The sequence below is a fragment of the Elephantulus edwardii genome, unplaced genomic scaffold (assembly GCF_000299155.1).
Source record: "Elephantulus edwardii isolate Elephantulus edwardi_28Jun2011 unplaced genomic scaffold, EleEdw1.0 scaffold00226, whole genome shotgun sequence".
Taxonomy (NCBI): Eukaryota; Metazoa; Chordata; class Mammalia; order Macroscelidea; family Macroscelididae; genus Elephantulus; species Elephantulus edwardii.
In genome coordinates this window covers 2,056,037-2,071,023 of record NW_006399976.1, presented here as the reverse complement: position 1 = coordinate 2,071,023, position 14,987 = coordinate 2,056,037, and the positions used below count along the sequence as shown (strand labels likewise).

Sequence of the window (14,987 nt, the reverse complement as noted above, 5' to 3'; positions counted from 1 at the left end):
GTTCGAATCCATCAGCTTCTCCACGGGAGAAGGGGCAATCTTCTCCTGTGTGATTAACTGCCTCTGAAAACCAGCCAGAGAATCAACTATGGTTCAGTTCCGACTCAATGGTACACAACAACAACCAGCAAAGCACACCAAGGCATACAGCAGTCACCAGAAGTGAGGAAAGAGGTTCCCCCAAAAAACCTGATGTGGCCAGGATCCTGATGTGGACGTTTAGCTTCCAGAACTCAGAGGAAATAAATCCTTGCACCTTAACGTCAATTGCATTTTGTTATAGCAGCCCCAGGAAACTAAGACGAGAACCAAACACTCTACCATCGAGTGAACTCCAACTGACCGCAACTCCACATGTTACAGAGCAGAACTGAGCTCAACTTTGTCCCCTTAGCTGAGATCTTTATAGACACAGATTGCCAGGCCTTTCTTGCGTGGTACCACAGGGTGGACTTGAGTTAACAATGGAGCACAGAGTGTTTGCAGCACCGGGGAATCAGGAAACTATGCTAGTGGGTACTTAGTGACTTAAGATAGTAAATGAGGGTTGGGGCTGGAATAATGCAATGAGGATATGTATCTAAGGGGGTTCCCGGGAATTGGACTCAGTTATACACATTACTTTTTCTGGGACTAGCTGGGTCCAGATACAGGGCTACCAGCATGGTCATGGGTGAAGCAAGCATGGGCTTCCTGCATTCAGAAGGTGATCTGGGAGGTCTGACAGGGTTTATAATCAGAGTCCATTGGAGGGCACCGGCTTTGGGCTTTTTGTTGTTTGTTTTCTTGGACTAGACAAAAGGCTAGAAGCTCAAACTCATTCAGCAGTGTGTCACAAAGGCCTGGTGGTTTACTTACAGGCAAGAAAATCCATGGAGTTCGGTCTTACACTGTAACACAAGGATTGTCATGAGACCCCATGAGGGCAACAAGTTGGCTTAGTGGTCAGGCAGCTGGAGGGAGCTGGACCTGGGTGCAAGACCTGCTGCTGCAAACGGAGGGCAGTGTGGCCTTGTGCATGAGTGCTCTACTGCTCACCCTAGAGGGCGTCATTAGTATTGCACACATTCTTTATAAAGTACTGCTGTGCCCACCTCAGGAAAGACCTTCCCACCACTACTGTAGAGACCTCCCTTGGTGACTTCAGTGAATCAGCACACAGTAAAAGTTTTTGGTCTCTTGGAGGGACTCAAGGATTGAGAGAAAAGAGATGGTTCAAGCTTTAGGTGATGGGGTTCCAGCCTAGAGGAACAGTGGGAAGAAGAAAGCATGGGCCTCCTCCCAGGTCCTCATCTGTGCCCACTGAGACGTGTAGCCAGGTAATTCCAACACTCACAGTGGAGCGAAGCCTAGGAGTCATACACCCAGCTCTTTCCTTGTCCAGTCAGTGTGATCATGGATCAAAGAGGGTGTGTCTAGACGCAAGGTGACATAGCAAGGGACAAAGGTGAAAACCTAGATGCCTCCTTCCCACCAATCATATTAAAAGTAGAAAAATAGTCCTCCCAGTAGGTATGATGCAATGATACATGTTTATTCTTGGAGCCGAGAGATGTGAGTCCACTGCAGGGTGAGGGCGCCCTGTCCTCCGCCTGGTTCCTTCATCTGTCTCAGATGCGGATGTGGAAGGTGCTGTGTGAAAACAGAAGAGCTGTCAGTGTCTCGGGCAGAGCGACCAACCGACCAACCGAGCTCACCCTGCTCCCCACCACTCCCACAGGAAGCTGCCTGGGGTGATGGGAGGTGAACCCCACAAGGAGCCCCAGACCAAGACACTCCCAAGTCCACAGGGGTGCAGGGAACAAGTTTTGGCCGAGTGTCAGCAACCTGAATCCAACCGCAGAATTGCTGTGGGACTCTGAGCAAGTGGCTCTCCCTCTCTGGGCCTCAGCTGATTCCTCAGTGGGCCAGCGAGCCCAGCCGTTCCTCCTACACAGAGTGTGATGAGGGCTGAGGGTAAAGACAGGGCAGGCACAGCAGGTGCCCTTCAAGGGTGGAGAATCCCTCCTGAACAGTGCAAACAAGTGAACATGCTCAACTGCTAACCAAAAGGTTGGAGGTTTGAGTCCACTCAGCGGCACCTTGGAAACTTGGAAAGGCCTTGGGGAACTCTTCCAAAATCTCAGACACCAAAAACTGTATAGAATGCTTTTCCCCCTTTTGGAAAAGCTCACTCACCTAGCACATAGCTTCCAGCTGCTCACCAGTCTCTACACCACCAGCCTGTATCACCCACAGTCACCATCTACCTGTGCCACAAGTGACAGTCTCCAGGCTCATCGCTCACCAGTCTCTCCTAAACCAGCCCACACACCTATGGTCACTTGGGCTGTCTTCAAAGGAATTACTCTGTGGATCGCCCAATAGTAACAACAAGAGTGGATGATCAGTCATTACCCCTTGTGGGGTCAGGAGTTGTGGAAACACGTATGAGCAAGAACTCAAGTGTGGAAGGGAATGTTTTCACCCACTGAACTGCTACGATTGCTGATATGAGCAATGAACCAGACTGCTGGAGGTGTGGAAAATTCCTTCTTCAGCTGTATGCTTGGAAAACTAGATATGTATCAAGCAACTGATGGGTTTTTCCCTTAAAAAAAAATCCAGTCCACTGTGCCTGGAACTGTACAGCACTGCACCTTCTCTCTGGTCAGTAAGTTTCCTTGTCCCACTAGACAAAAACTAACTAGAAAAAAACCCAAACACAACTGTGCAGAGCCCAGTCATCCTCTGACCCACAGGGGTCATCACGTGTTGGGATTGATTCAGTGGCAACTCGGTTGGACTCTATGGTTGATAGTTAATGCAGTTCATATCCACCCACAGGTGCCTTGGAAGAAAGGCCTGGCAATCTACTTCCAAAATATCAGCGACTCTAAACTTATCTAGCACATTTTTAATCTGACACACAAGGGTCCCCATGAGTTAGCATTGACTCAATGGCAGCCAGTAGTTTTCTTCTTTTCAGCACATGATCAGGACACAGTAATAATAATAATCATCATCAGCCAGAAAATGAAAAGACATTGCGATGGAAAAGTCTGCTGTTAGAGACCGCTCCAAAGTACTGAAGAGTAATGATGTCACTCTGGAGACTAAGGTGTGCCTGATACAGACCATGGTCTTTGCAATCACTTGCTATGCATCAAAGAGCTAGACAATGACTAGGGATGACAGAAGAATTGATGCCTTTGAGCTGTGGTGTTGGAGAAGAGTATTGAATATACCATGGACTGCTAAGAAAACGAACAGGTTCGTCCTAAGAGAGGGTTAAACCAGGCTGCTCCTTGGAGGCAAGGATTCTGAAGCTTCCTCTGACATACTTTGGACATGTTGTAAGGAGGGACTAATCCTTAGAGAGGGACGTCATACTTGGGAGGGTAGAGGGTCAGCACAAAAGAGGAAGACACTCTATGAGATAGATTGAGTCAGTGACTGGGGTGGTGGGGGAGTGTCAGAGACAGTGAGATTGGCACAGGACAGAGCAGGGTTTAGGGCTGTTGTACATGGGGTCGCTATGAATCACAGGAGACTCAGTGGCACATAACAACAATAACAACAACAATAATATAATAATAACTACAGTAAGGAGAGTATGCACTCATTGAGCACCTACTGTGTGTCTTTGCACGTGTTAACTCAGAGGTAGTAGGTGAACGTTGCCTCAAAGGGCCAGGTAGTAAACGTTGAGCCACGCGGGCCATATGGTCTCTATTGCTATCACTCCGCTCTGCTGTTGTAGTGTGAGAGTAGGCCTGGGCAAGACACCATGTGCCAAGTGCCAGTGAAACTTTGTTTATGGACACTGCAATTTTAATTTCCTATGTTGTGGAATAAGAATTCTTCTGGTTTGCCCCTCACATCCCCTGCCCTCATCATTTAAAACATTCTTAGCCCACAAGCTGTAAGAAAAACAGGTGGTCCATGCCTGCAGAGTGGAACTTCTCACAGGACTTTCTTGGCTGTAATCTTTAGGTAAGCATATCACCAAGCTTTTCTTCTGAGGTACCTCCTGGGTGGGTTTGAACTGCCAATCTTTAGGTTAGTGGTTGAACACAAACCATTTGCATCACGCAAGGGCCTCTTTGGAATCAACTTGATGCTAACAAGTTGGGTTATTTTTATTTGTTTTGTGATTGTTCCCATAGCAGTTCCTGGATGGCACAAATGGTTAACACACTTGGCTGCTAACTAAAAAGCTGGAAATTTGAGTCTTTCCAGGGGCATCTTGGAACAAAGCCTTGGCTGACTACGTGTGAGACATCAGCCATTGAAAGCTATGTGAAGCATAGATCCACTCTGATCCACAAGGGTCTCCAAGGGCCAAAATCAATTTGATGGCAACCAGTTTTGTTTTTCCATAAGCCTCAGGGTGGGGTCTTGGATTGGGCTCAGGGCTGACAAGTACAGCTGCACAGGCTGTTAAGTGCAAACTGTTCAAACAAGGATGTGCTTCTACTCACAGGAGTTGCCTTTTCTTCATGCCAGGAGCTCAGAAAACCAAGCACTCATTGCGGTTGAATCAATTCTGAACCACAGTGGCCCCATGTGTGCAGAATAGAACTGCTTCCTCAGGTTTTCTGGGCTGTAATCTTTATGGTCGTGGATTATCAGATCTTTCTTCTGAATTCGGGGTGGGGGGTGTGGATTTGAGCCACTGACCTCGAGATTAGCAGTTGAGAACAATTGTTTGTTCCACCCAGGGCCTCATGTGGTCCCTAGTCATCCCCATTTTACACATGAGGGCACTGAGACCAGGGACTCTGGAAAACTCCCCCAATTTGCAGATGAGTTGAATGGAGGAACTTTCACAGAGTCCAGAAACTGTCTCTGCATGGGGAAGGGGACCCTACGTTCCCAGGTGGCACCTGAGAAAGTCGGGTGCCCGCAGGATCATGTTCTGGAAGTCTTCCAGGGATAGCCGCCCGTCGTGGTCCCCATCAGCCTCGTCCAGCACCTTCTCACACACCAGGCTGACCTCCTCGGCGCTGAGCTCCCCCCGGGTCAGCCTGGTCACTGTCTGCTCCAGGTCCCATGCGCAGATGTAGTCGTCGTTGTTGAAATCTGTGGGGCAGGTGGGGTGGTGGGTGGCATGAGGGCTGGGCCAAAATGGGCACATCTCCTCCCCATTTTACAGAGGAGGAAACTGAGGCACAAGGAAGCCACTCAGGACTCTGGGGAGGAATACATGTCTTGCTTGGGATTCACCAGGGACTGTTACTGTTTGACAAGTAAGGAGTTCTGGTGGCATAGTGTTGTTAACCGAAAAGTCAGTGGTTCAAATCCACCAGCTACTTCTGGAGAGAAAGAGGACAGTCTCCTGCTGTAAAGATTTACAGCTTTAGAAACCCAAGGGAGGGTCACTGTGGGTCAGGTTTGGTTGGCCAAGGATTTGTTGAGTGCCTACTATGTGGCCTAGTGGGAGGAAGCTGCACTGTCAACCCTAAGGAAGGTTGTTCAAATCCACCAGCTGCTTCATGTGAGAAAGAAAAGCAATCCTCCTCCATGTGATTGTTGTTTTTGTTGTTGTCGTTGTCATATGCTGTTGAATGACTACAACTCATAGAGATCCTACGAACAACGGCTGTGGACCTTGCCCCATCCTGAGCCATCTCTAACACACCTGGCCCTACTGCTGCAGTCACCATGTCAGTCCATCTCATCCAGGGTCTTCCTCTCTCACACTGACCTTCTACCTTTCCAAGCATGATGTCCTTCTCCAAGGACTGATCCCAACTAACAACCTGCCCAAAGTATGCGAGACGTAGCTTCAAAATCCTTGCCTTCGAGGAGAAACTTGGTTTCACCTTCTCTAGGACAGAGTTATTTTGCTCTCAAGGAAATGTATGGTATATTTAATACTCTTCTCCAGCACCACCACTCAAAGGCATCAATTCTTCTTCTGCCATCCTTAGTCAGTCATTGTAGCTCTCAGGTGCATGCAAGCATCCTTGCAGCTCTCAGAAGCATGCAAGCAATTGAGAAGACTATGACTTATATCAGATGCACCTTAGTCTTTAGACTGACATCACTACTCTTTAGCACTCTGGATACGGCCTTGACAGCAGCTTTTCCCAGTGCAACTCATCTTTTGATTTCCTAACTGCTGGTGCCAAGGGTGTTGATTGTGGATCTAGGTAAGGTGAAGTTGTTAACAACTTCAATCTTTTCTCCGTTGATCAGGATGCTGCCTATTGGCCTGGTTTCTTGATGTTGAGAAGCAATTCATATTGAAGGCTTCAGTCCTTGACATTCTGCATCAAGCACTTTAAATCCTCCTCAGTTCAGCAAAGTTGAAAATTCCCCAGAGGGTCAGCAATGAGTTGGTTCTAACTCGAAAGTACACACCAACAACAATAACTACTTACTATGTGCCAGGCATTTTGATGAGGGATTTCATTCATCCAACAAGTCCTTATTGGGTATCGAGTACCTACATCTTAGGGCCTGGTACCGCAAAAATTGTTTTTCACACCTTCATTCAACAAGTATGTATTCTTTCAGTAAGTATTCAAGAACGTGCTAAGAGCCCTGGCTGTGGAGAGAGCTAAGTATTAGAAATGCTAACTGAAAGGTCTGAAGCCACCAGCTGCTCTGGACAGGCCCACTCTGTTCTGTGAGGTCCCTCTGGGTCAGAATCAACTTGACAGCAGCGAGTCTGGTTTTACCGCGCACCAAGAGTTGACACGACCTTTTCATTCATTCATGCACTTACTCATTTGCTCTGTGAGTATTTCTTGAGCATCCATTATGTGCTAATGGTAACTCTTATGGCGTAATCTGTAGGGAGTTTTGCTGCTAACCCAAAGACATTGCTTCTCTAGCAGGTCGAATCCACCAGCAGCTCCATGAGAATAAAGATGGGCAATCTCCTACTACATAATTTGTAACCCCAGAAAACCCGTTGGAGAGTCTAGGGTGAGTCAGTGCTATGTCCTAGGCACTGTTATGGCTGCACTTTCAATCATACAGTCATTTATTCATTCACCCAACAAACATTTATTTATTCATTCACTCAGCGTTTACTGAGTACACACTGTGTGTCGGGCACTGCAATACCTTTTTTCATTCATGAGACTGTTAAACATATTGATCTCCTGCCACATGCTAAGTACTGGGAGCGGCTGGTGGACAAGACCTCACTGCCCTCGGGTCTCATCAGACACAAAGTTGGTAAGAAGTGAATAGATCCATGATCAAGCCAATAGCCAGGCTTGTTCTGTGCCAGGAGGGAAGGCGGCTGGTACGAGGGACCATGACTGGCATGGAAGGCTGGTGCGAGGGACCGTGACTGTCATGGAAGTGACTTTCAATATGGGCGTTGGGGGAGACCTCTTAGGAGGAAGCACTGAGTGAGCCTTGCAGCTTTCAAGGATAAGAAAGGGTTGGGGCAAAGGGGCTTCAGCAAGAGGACCCAAAAGGTACAAAGGCTGTGAGGCAGGCACGCTTTGGAGGGTTTAGAAACAGCAGGGAGGTCAGTGAGGTTGGGGGGGGGGTGAAGATGGCAGAAAGGAGGACACAGGATGGCAGAGCAGTCCGTCTGGATATCCAGCCTCATCCCGTCCCCTCCCCATGCTCCCTGCCCCGTGGGTCGGGGGTTATGCACGCACCGTAGATCTTGAAAGCATAGTAGGCTTTGAGGTCTCGGGGAGCCATCTCGCTCATCACAGAGAACATGTCCAGGAAGTTGTCCAAGGTCATGTGTCCATCTCCATCCTCGGAGAAGACCTGGGCGATCCTCTGGCGGAAGGGGTTGTCCTGTGGACAGGAGTGAAACCTCATTCTTCGGGACTCCACATGGTCTCACTTTGAGTACCTACCTTCCCAAAAACGTCCACATAGTCCCTAGCCAACACCCACTCCTTCCCACGCCACTGGAGAGTACTGCAGGCAACTCCACACTCCACTCACTGATCTGGGTAATAGGGACTTTCCTTCTGGTTTCAGAGGTAACAACGAGACCCAGGAAGGCCAATCAGAGAGAGCATTCCATTTGCCAGCTGCCATGATTGGTTCTGGGATGAGCATGTGACCTAAATGGGCCAATGAGAAGCTGCCCTGGGACATTCTCTGGCAAATAGTGGGATAGTAGGCTGCTTTCTATTGCAGATGTGACTGAGGAACTTAGAGTCCTGGGAAGCTCCCCCTCGCTATCTGGAGAAACGCTGATCTAAAGAAAAACCTCTATCAGGAAAGCAGCAGAAATGTGTAGGAACATTTATGAGTTTAGCCCTGCCCTGGATTATTTTTGTTCACGTGAACAAATCTACTCTGTCTCTCTTGAATGACGTTTATTTCAGTCACAATAAAATAATTTTTAAAAAATTCCACTCACGTCATTCACTACCCTCCTCATAAGCCCTCCTCAGAGCATAACTCTGAGTGAAAAAATCACCTGAAAAGGATCTGAATTTAGCAGCTCCTACTATGAAAAACTGTATATAATTAGAGAGGAACATGACATGAGGATTGAAGGAAGATTCAGCAATAATCTTCAATATGCAGAAAACTCAACCTTGCATGCAGAAAAAGAATAGTTGAAGTACTTACTAATGATATTCAAAGATTATAGCCTTCAGTATGAGTTACATCTCAGTATAAAGATATAAAATTCTCAAAACTGGCCACTAACTGGCCAATAAACAGCAGCATGATAAAGAAATTTAAAAAATGACATTGTCAAGGATCTCCTTTTACTTGGATCCATGATCAACACAGAAGCAGCAGTCAAGAAATTAAATGGTGAACTGTAACAGGGAAATCTGCTACCAAGGACCTCTTTAAAGTGATCAAGACCAAAGATAACATTTTAAAGATGACAAGCGCCTGATCCCAAGCCATGGTATCTCCAGTTCTGTCATATATATGTGAAAGTTCGACAATAAATAAGGAAGACTGAAGAAGTAGGTTCTTAAAATTGTAGTGCTGATTAGGAATATTGATTGCACTAAGGAGTTGTTCTGTCAACTCAAAGGCAAGTAATTTGAATCCACTACTTGCTCCACAGGAGAAGGATGGACAATCTCTTCCCACGGGATTTACAGCCTCTGAAAACCCACTGGAGGGTTAGCTTTAGGTCTGTTGCGACCCAACAGCAACAAATGACAATAATGGACTCTCAAACAAATCTGTCTTGAAAGAAGTGGGTGCAGTCAGAATACTTCTTAGAAGTGAGGATACTTTGGCCATGTTGTCAGAAGGTGTCAGTATCTAGAGAAAGACATCATGCTTGGTAGAGGATCAGCAAAAAATATGAAGACTTCCAGTGAGATTAGATTGACACCATAACTATAACAATGGGCATAAGTGCAACAGAAACTGTAAGGAAGGCAAAGGACAGGGAAGGGTTTTGTTTTGTTGTACACAGGGTTGCTATGAGTCAGAGCTGACTTGATGGCACCTGACAACAGCAAGACCATCATCTATCTAAATCTGTTGTGCTGTGGTCCCCTATGTGTTACAGTGATGCTAGAAGTTCTGTCACTGGTATTTCTAATACTCTCCGGGTGGACAGGCTTCAGCAGAGCTTGAAGAAACCAAGTCAGATGTGGTGGTTTACTTCTTAAAATGAGTCAGTAGAAACTATGCATGATAACAGCATGTTGTTAGAAATAGCTCAAAATATAAAGTGATCAGAACAATGGATTTGAACATTCTAACACTCGTGAGAATGGTACAGGACCAGACACTGTTTCATTCTGCTGTGCATGAGGTTACCTTTACTTGGGAATTGACTTGACAGCAACTAACAACTATGGAAAGATGAACTCATGTCATGTTCCTTAGCCATTAGCCCTTTATCTACATTATTTTGTTGCAAATTAAAAAAAAAATACAAATTTGGATCCTGTCAGTCACTCTGCCATGTGACTCTGAACAAGTGTCTTAACCTTTCTGAGCCTCAGTTTCTACCTCTGTAAAATGGGAGTAATTGTAGCACCCACATCAGGAATGTGCTGCAGTACATCTTTATTCAGTTTTGGTCTGCTGGTCCCCAGACCTGGCATACCTTTAGCTCAGGCATACTGCCAATGAGCTCATAGGGCACCTTCACGTTGGGGTAGCTGGTGTAGTCGAGTGGGACGAGCTGGGGGGCCAGGTCCTGGTAGCGATAGAAGAGCCTAGTGTTGGAAGGAAACGTGGGAAAGGCTGGAGATGGAAAGGTGGGTGGAACTCGGTCCTTTCCTCTCATATCTGAAACTGCACACCTCACTCTGAATAATGTTCTATCCCAATTAGCCCTGGACCCCAGCCCAGGACCAGACAGAACCTGACATAGATTATTCCACTGCCTTCACCCTATCTAGATTGAGAGGTTGGTGCTCCACTCAATTCCCTCACCAGGTGACACCATACATTCATTGGGACACACTGAACAGCAACCTCACAGAGATCATCTTTGATGACTATGGGGTCCCCAAGCTTCTAGTAACTATCTCTTAGGGGGCAAAGAAGCCCCTTGGTCATTTGATGCCAAGGGTCGCTGGCCTAGGGGAACCTGAAATGAAGAATTCTATCTAGGGAGAAAGAAGGGATTCCTGGAGGTTGGGACATGGATGCTGGGCTTTGAAGCATGAATAGGAGCTTCCTAGGATTAGCAGAAGGGTGGGTGTTTAAAGTTGGATGAATTTCACAGAAAACTGAACATCGCAAGAACTGTGAACATCACAATGTTTGCAACACCCTCCCTTTAAAGACCCCATCTTCATACCTTTCCTTGAGGAAGCAGAATCCCTGCAATAGAGCAGAGCAGAGGGAAAAGCCTTATGTGCATGTTTCTCCAAAAGGTGAAAGAAAGGTATTTTGCAAAGTACAAAAGGCAGGACACATTGCCTCAATGGTAAGACCAGCTCTCCACTCAGTGCCATCATGATGCCCTGCCTCCACAGAGGAGTACTGAGCAACCAGCCTTGTAAAGAACAACCTGGATGAGCCTGGGGTCCCCCAGCTTCTAGCACTGTCTCTCTAGAGGCATAGAAGCCCCTGGGTCATAGGATGATAGGAACTCAGGGTGAGAGAAGTCCAGAGCTTCGGGTTTGATCACCCAGATCCCTGTCTGTCCCTTCAGGGGACAGTCTGCCTTGGGGTTTCTGTATGACTCCGAACAGGACCCTCTGCCCCTCTGGGCCTTGGCTAATCTATAAAAATGAGACGCTTGGGACAGATGAAATGTCAGCTCCCTGCCCCTCTGCCCTGGGACTTGGGGTCAGCCCTGGCTGAGCCTCAGTTTCCCCTTCAGTAATCCGATCATGATGGCCAGGGTGACCTGTGAGCTGTCCTCACCCAGACAATGGGGCTCGTTGGCAAAAGGTGCTGCCATCAATAATGGATGCCCATGCCCACACAATTGGGGCCTCGGCCCCGATCACACTGCAGCCAAACCCTGGCCAGCTTGAGTTTCACAGCTCCAAGTTCATGGTCCGGGCCTCTGACCAATCCTCCCCCCTCGCCCCCAGGGCTGAGTGGTGAAGTGGAATACCCTCTGTGACTGTCACCACGGGCCTGCGCCAGGGCTCTATGCCAGCCTCAAACCACCTCCCTGCTCCTGAACCTCGCTGCCAGCTCAAGGTCCAGAGCTGGCTCTAGTCTCCTGGTGTCTCCCTTGGCCTCCAGCCTCAGCCTCCCCACGCTGGCCTCAGGGGATTCTTTATGAAATTCTGACCCCTCTGTGCCTTCTCCTGTGCACACACTCCCCGTGCACGCTCTGGAGAAGCAAGCGCGTCAGCCAGGTGACTGTGATCATACGAGGCAAAGGGACTTCACAGCCTCCGTCTCTGCTTCTTCCACAGGCCATGTCTGCAGCCCCCATCAGCACTCAAATCTTAATGAAGAGGCAAACTGGCCACACTTGTACCTATCCTCCAGCAGTGAGTAGGACATTCTTTCCAGTTCGTAAATGTGATAATGTGACAAGACAGAAGCAGCCAGCCGTCCCTTCTCTGCCCCCACCCCCTGACCATGCCTGTGACTCTGCTCTCCCATTAACACTTTAACCTTAACAAAGTATGCAAATTGCAAATCTCCAGAAATGAGCAGCAAGGCATTTCACCTCTTTCCTCCTTCCTCCCCAGACTCACCTCATGATCTCCTTTCTTGTGAAGAAGGTGCAGTCCTGTGGAAAGAAATACTGACTTGTCCCCGACCCCATTCTGGGGATCCCTTGTTCCCATAAGCCCTTGCCCCTCTGTGCCCACTGGTGTACCTAGAGCTTGGCCAGGAACACAGGATGCAGAGTCACTGTCCCCACTTCTCACACTAGTAAACCGAGGCCCCTACCTGGTAGGCTTCCAGTTGCTCATGAGTGAAGACCGTCTGCTTGTTCCCCATGGCTAACACTACAGTCAGGCCCCTGGGATGAGTCCCCAAAGTCCCCGGGTCTCCTTGGGTCCACACAGGATGTTGGACTACCTCACATCAGTGTCTGGACAAACTCCCTGCCCTGCCCATCACCTGCCCATCCGCCTGTCACCCCCAGCCTGGACGAGACTCAAGTTACAGTGGCTCTCCAGGCAACCATCTGAGTTTGTCCCCAGCCACTGGGACATCAGGTCCGTGGGAGGGCGAAGAAGAGCCCTCAGCAGGGGACCATGTCTGTCATCACCCGGTGACATTGGGAACTTGGGACACCTCTGAGGAGCAGGCAGGAAGGGAGAGAAGCTGTGAGTACATTCTGGATCAAATTCCAGTTTTCTAATCACTAGCTGTGTGGATTTGAGTGAGTTGCTTGACCTTTCTGACCTCGTGAGTAAACTGGAAATTTACTAGTATCTAAATGTTCATAGGATCACTGAGTCATCTACAACTTGTCAGCACTTAACAATAACAACAATGAGAGAGCTCTGTTGGCCTAGTGGATAGAAAGTGATGCTATCAAGCCACAAGTGGGTGACTTTAATCTGCAGCCTGCAAGCCAGGTTTTAATTGTTTTGGGTCAAACATTCTTCTAAGTGGTATAGCACTGGTCTGTCCATTTGCTGTATAGAGGTAACTCGTGGTTGCTGTGATGCTAAACACTGTGACACTGATGTGTCAAATGCAATTATGGTTACCCATGGTGGACAGTGTTTGGTGGAGCTCCCCGATTAAAAGAAACTTGGAAGCAGGAGTGGCATCCACTTCAGAAATAGCTTGCCTCCAGAAGCTCTATGAACTTGGAAAAATGATGAAAGTTATACAAGTGTTCAGGTCATTTGTTCATAGGGTCGCTATGAGTCATCTACGACTCGAAGGCACTTAACAACAACAGATTTAATATAGATTTAGTTGTCTGTTCCGTGTCCACCCCATCCACACATGTGATAGGGTCCTAACCCTTATTCCTGTGACTGTAATCCCATCTAAGGATAGGGTTTTCTAAATTATGTTATGAGATTACCTCCGTTGAATTGTTATGTACTGTCCAGTCAGAACTGACTCATTGCTGACCCTCCAGTGGGTTTTCAGAGGATTTAACCCACACGGGAGACAGAGCATTTTTCTCCAGAAAGATCAGTGTAGGATGAGTCTTAAATCCATTATCTTTTGAGACAGAAAAAGAGCCGATTAGAAACAGACCAATGGAAGCCCAGATGAAGAAATCATAGATATTGCGTGAAAATCATCAAGGAACTGGGAAATAGCTGTAGCGGGAAAGAGATGTGGACCCTTCCCCCAGCTGACAGCAAGAGAGCCCTCCCCTAGAATCTATGCTCTGTATTCAGTTTTCTAGCCTCATGGACGGTGAGAAAATTAATCTCTTGCTTTTAAAATAATCCACTTGCAGTCTTTGTGCTGTAGCAGCACTAGGAAGCTAAGACTGGAGGAAAGCAGATCAGCTGGTTTGTAACCATAAACTGAAAAAGAAAATAAACCCTAAACCCATTGCAACTGAGTTGATTCCCACGCGAGGAGAAACCATGTGTGTCGGGGCAGAACTGTGCTCCGAGGGTTTTCTCGGCTAAAATCGTTATGGAAGATGGGCAGCCTCCTCTCGTGCAATTTTACAGCCTCTGGAAACCGGCTGGAGGGTCACCTGCAGCTCGGTTCCACCTCGCTGGCACCTAACAGCAGCAATGTTTACAGAAGCAGATCACCAGGCCTTTTTTGCTACAACACTGCACTCCTTGCAACACTGAACATTAAAACAGACTCCTCCTCATTCTCTCTCAATCTCATTGTCATCGAGTCAAAATCAGCTCATAACTGATCTTCCAGTGGGTTTCAGGAGGCTGTTAATCTAGTGAGAGGAGACTACCCATCATTTTCTCTCAGTGCTGTTGGTGGATTCGAACCTTCAGAGAGGCACAGCCTTCGGGTTACCTGCGCAATTCACTGCAGACTACCCTACTCGAGCTCCCTTCCGTCTATAGTTCCTCATCCCTAAATTCAGATACATCTCCTTGTTGACCCACTACCACTGTATGTATGTGCATGCGCACTGGACGCACCAGCAGCAGAGCTCAATGGGGCTTGAGGGCAGATCCCCTAGGATGTGGGGGACCGAGGAGTGTGGATGCCAATATGCTTCTCTACTTTCTAGAAGTGGAAGTCCAATGATCTATCTTGACGTCACCGCAAGGCTGGGTGGAAACTCCATTCCCAGCAGCACTTGATGTTGTTGTTTTTACTATGTGCTGTCGAGTCGTTTGTGACTCATAATGACCCTATGTACAACAGCCCTAAACTCTGCTCTGTCCTGTGCCAATCGCACCATCTCCAATACACCCAACCTGATTGCCCCAGTCACTGAATCAATCTACCTCATAGAGGACCTTCCTCTCCTGTGCTGTCCCTCCACCCTCCCAAGCATGATGTCCCTCTCCAAGGACCAGTCCCTCCTTACAACATGTCCAGTATATGTTAGATGAAGCCTCAGAATCCTTGCCTCCAAGAAGCTGCCGGTTTAACACTTTCCAGGATGAATGTTTGTTTTCCTAGCAGTCCATGGTACCCTCAACACTTTTCTCCAGCACCACAGCTCAAAGGCATCAATTCTCCTTCTATCCTCC

The 14,987-nt window shown here is 47.7% G+C and overlaps 1 protein-coding gene across 2 annotated transcripts in view; it reads right to left on the bottom strand.

The window, feature by feature from the left end:
* Positions 1-1,610: 1,610 nt before the first annotated feature.
* CIB3 (calcium and integrin binding family member 3) overlaps positions 1,611-14,987 on the bottom strand; it is a 23,861-nt gene continuing 10,484 nt past the window's right edge. Inside the window, exons 3-8 of one of the 2 annotated variants that reach the window (XM_006898285.1) lie at positions 12,277-12,329; positions 12,078-12,112; positions 10,010-10,121; positions 7,611-7,758; positions 4,869-5,064; positions 1,611-1,632 (exon numbers count right to left, since the gene is read on the bottom strand). In XM_006898285.1, coding sequence (XP_006898347.1) covers positions 1,611-1,632; positions 4,869-5,064; positions 7,611-7,758; positions 10,010-10,121; positions 12,078-12,112; positions 12,277-12,327 — 564 coding nt within the window. In that variant the 5' untranslated portion in view covers positions 12,328-12,329. Of the gene's footprint in view, positions 1,633-4,868; positions 5,065-7,610; positions 7,759-10,009; positions 10,122-12,077; positions 12,113-12,276; positions 12,330-14,987 lie in introns of those variants that run through there. The other variant, XM_006898286.1, reaches the window with a different exon arrangement.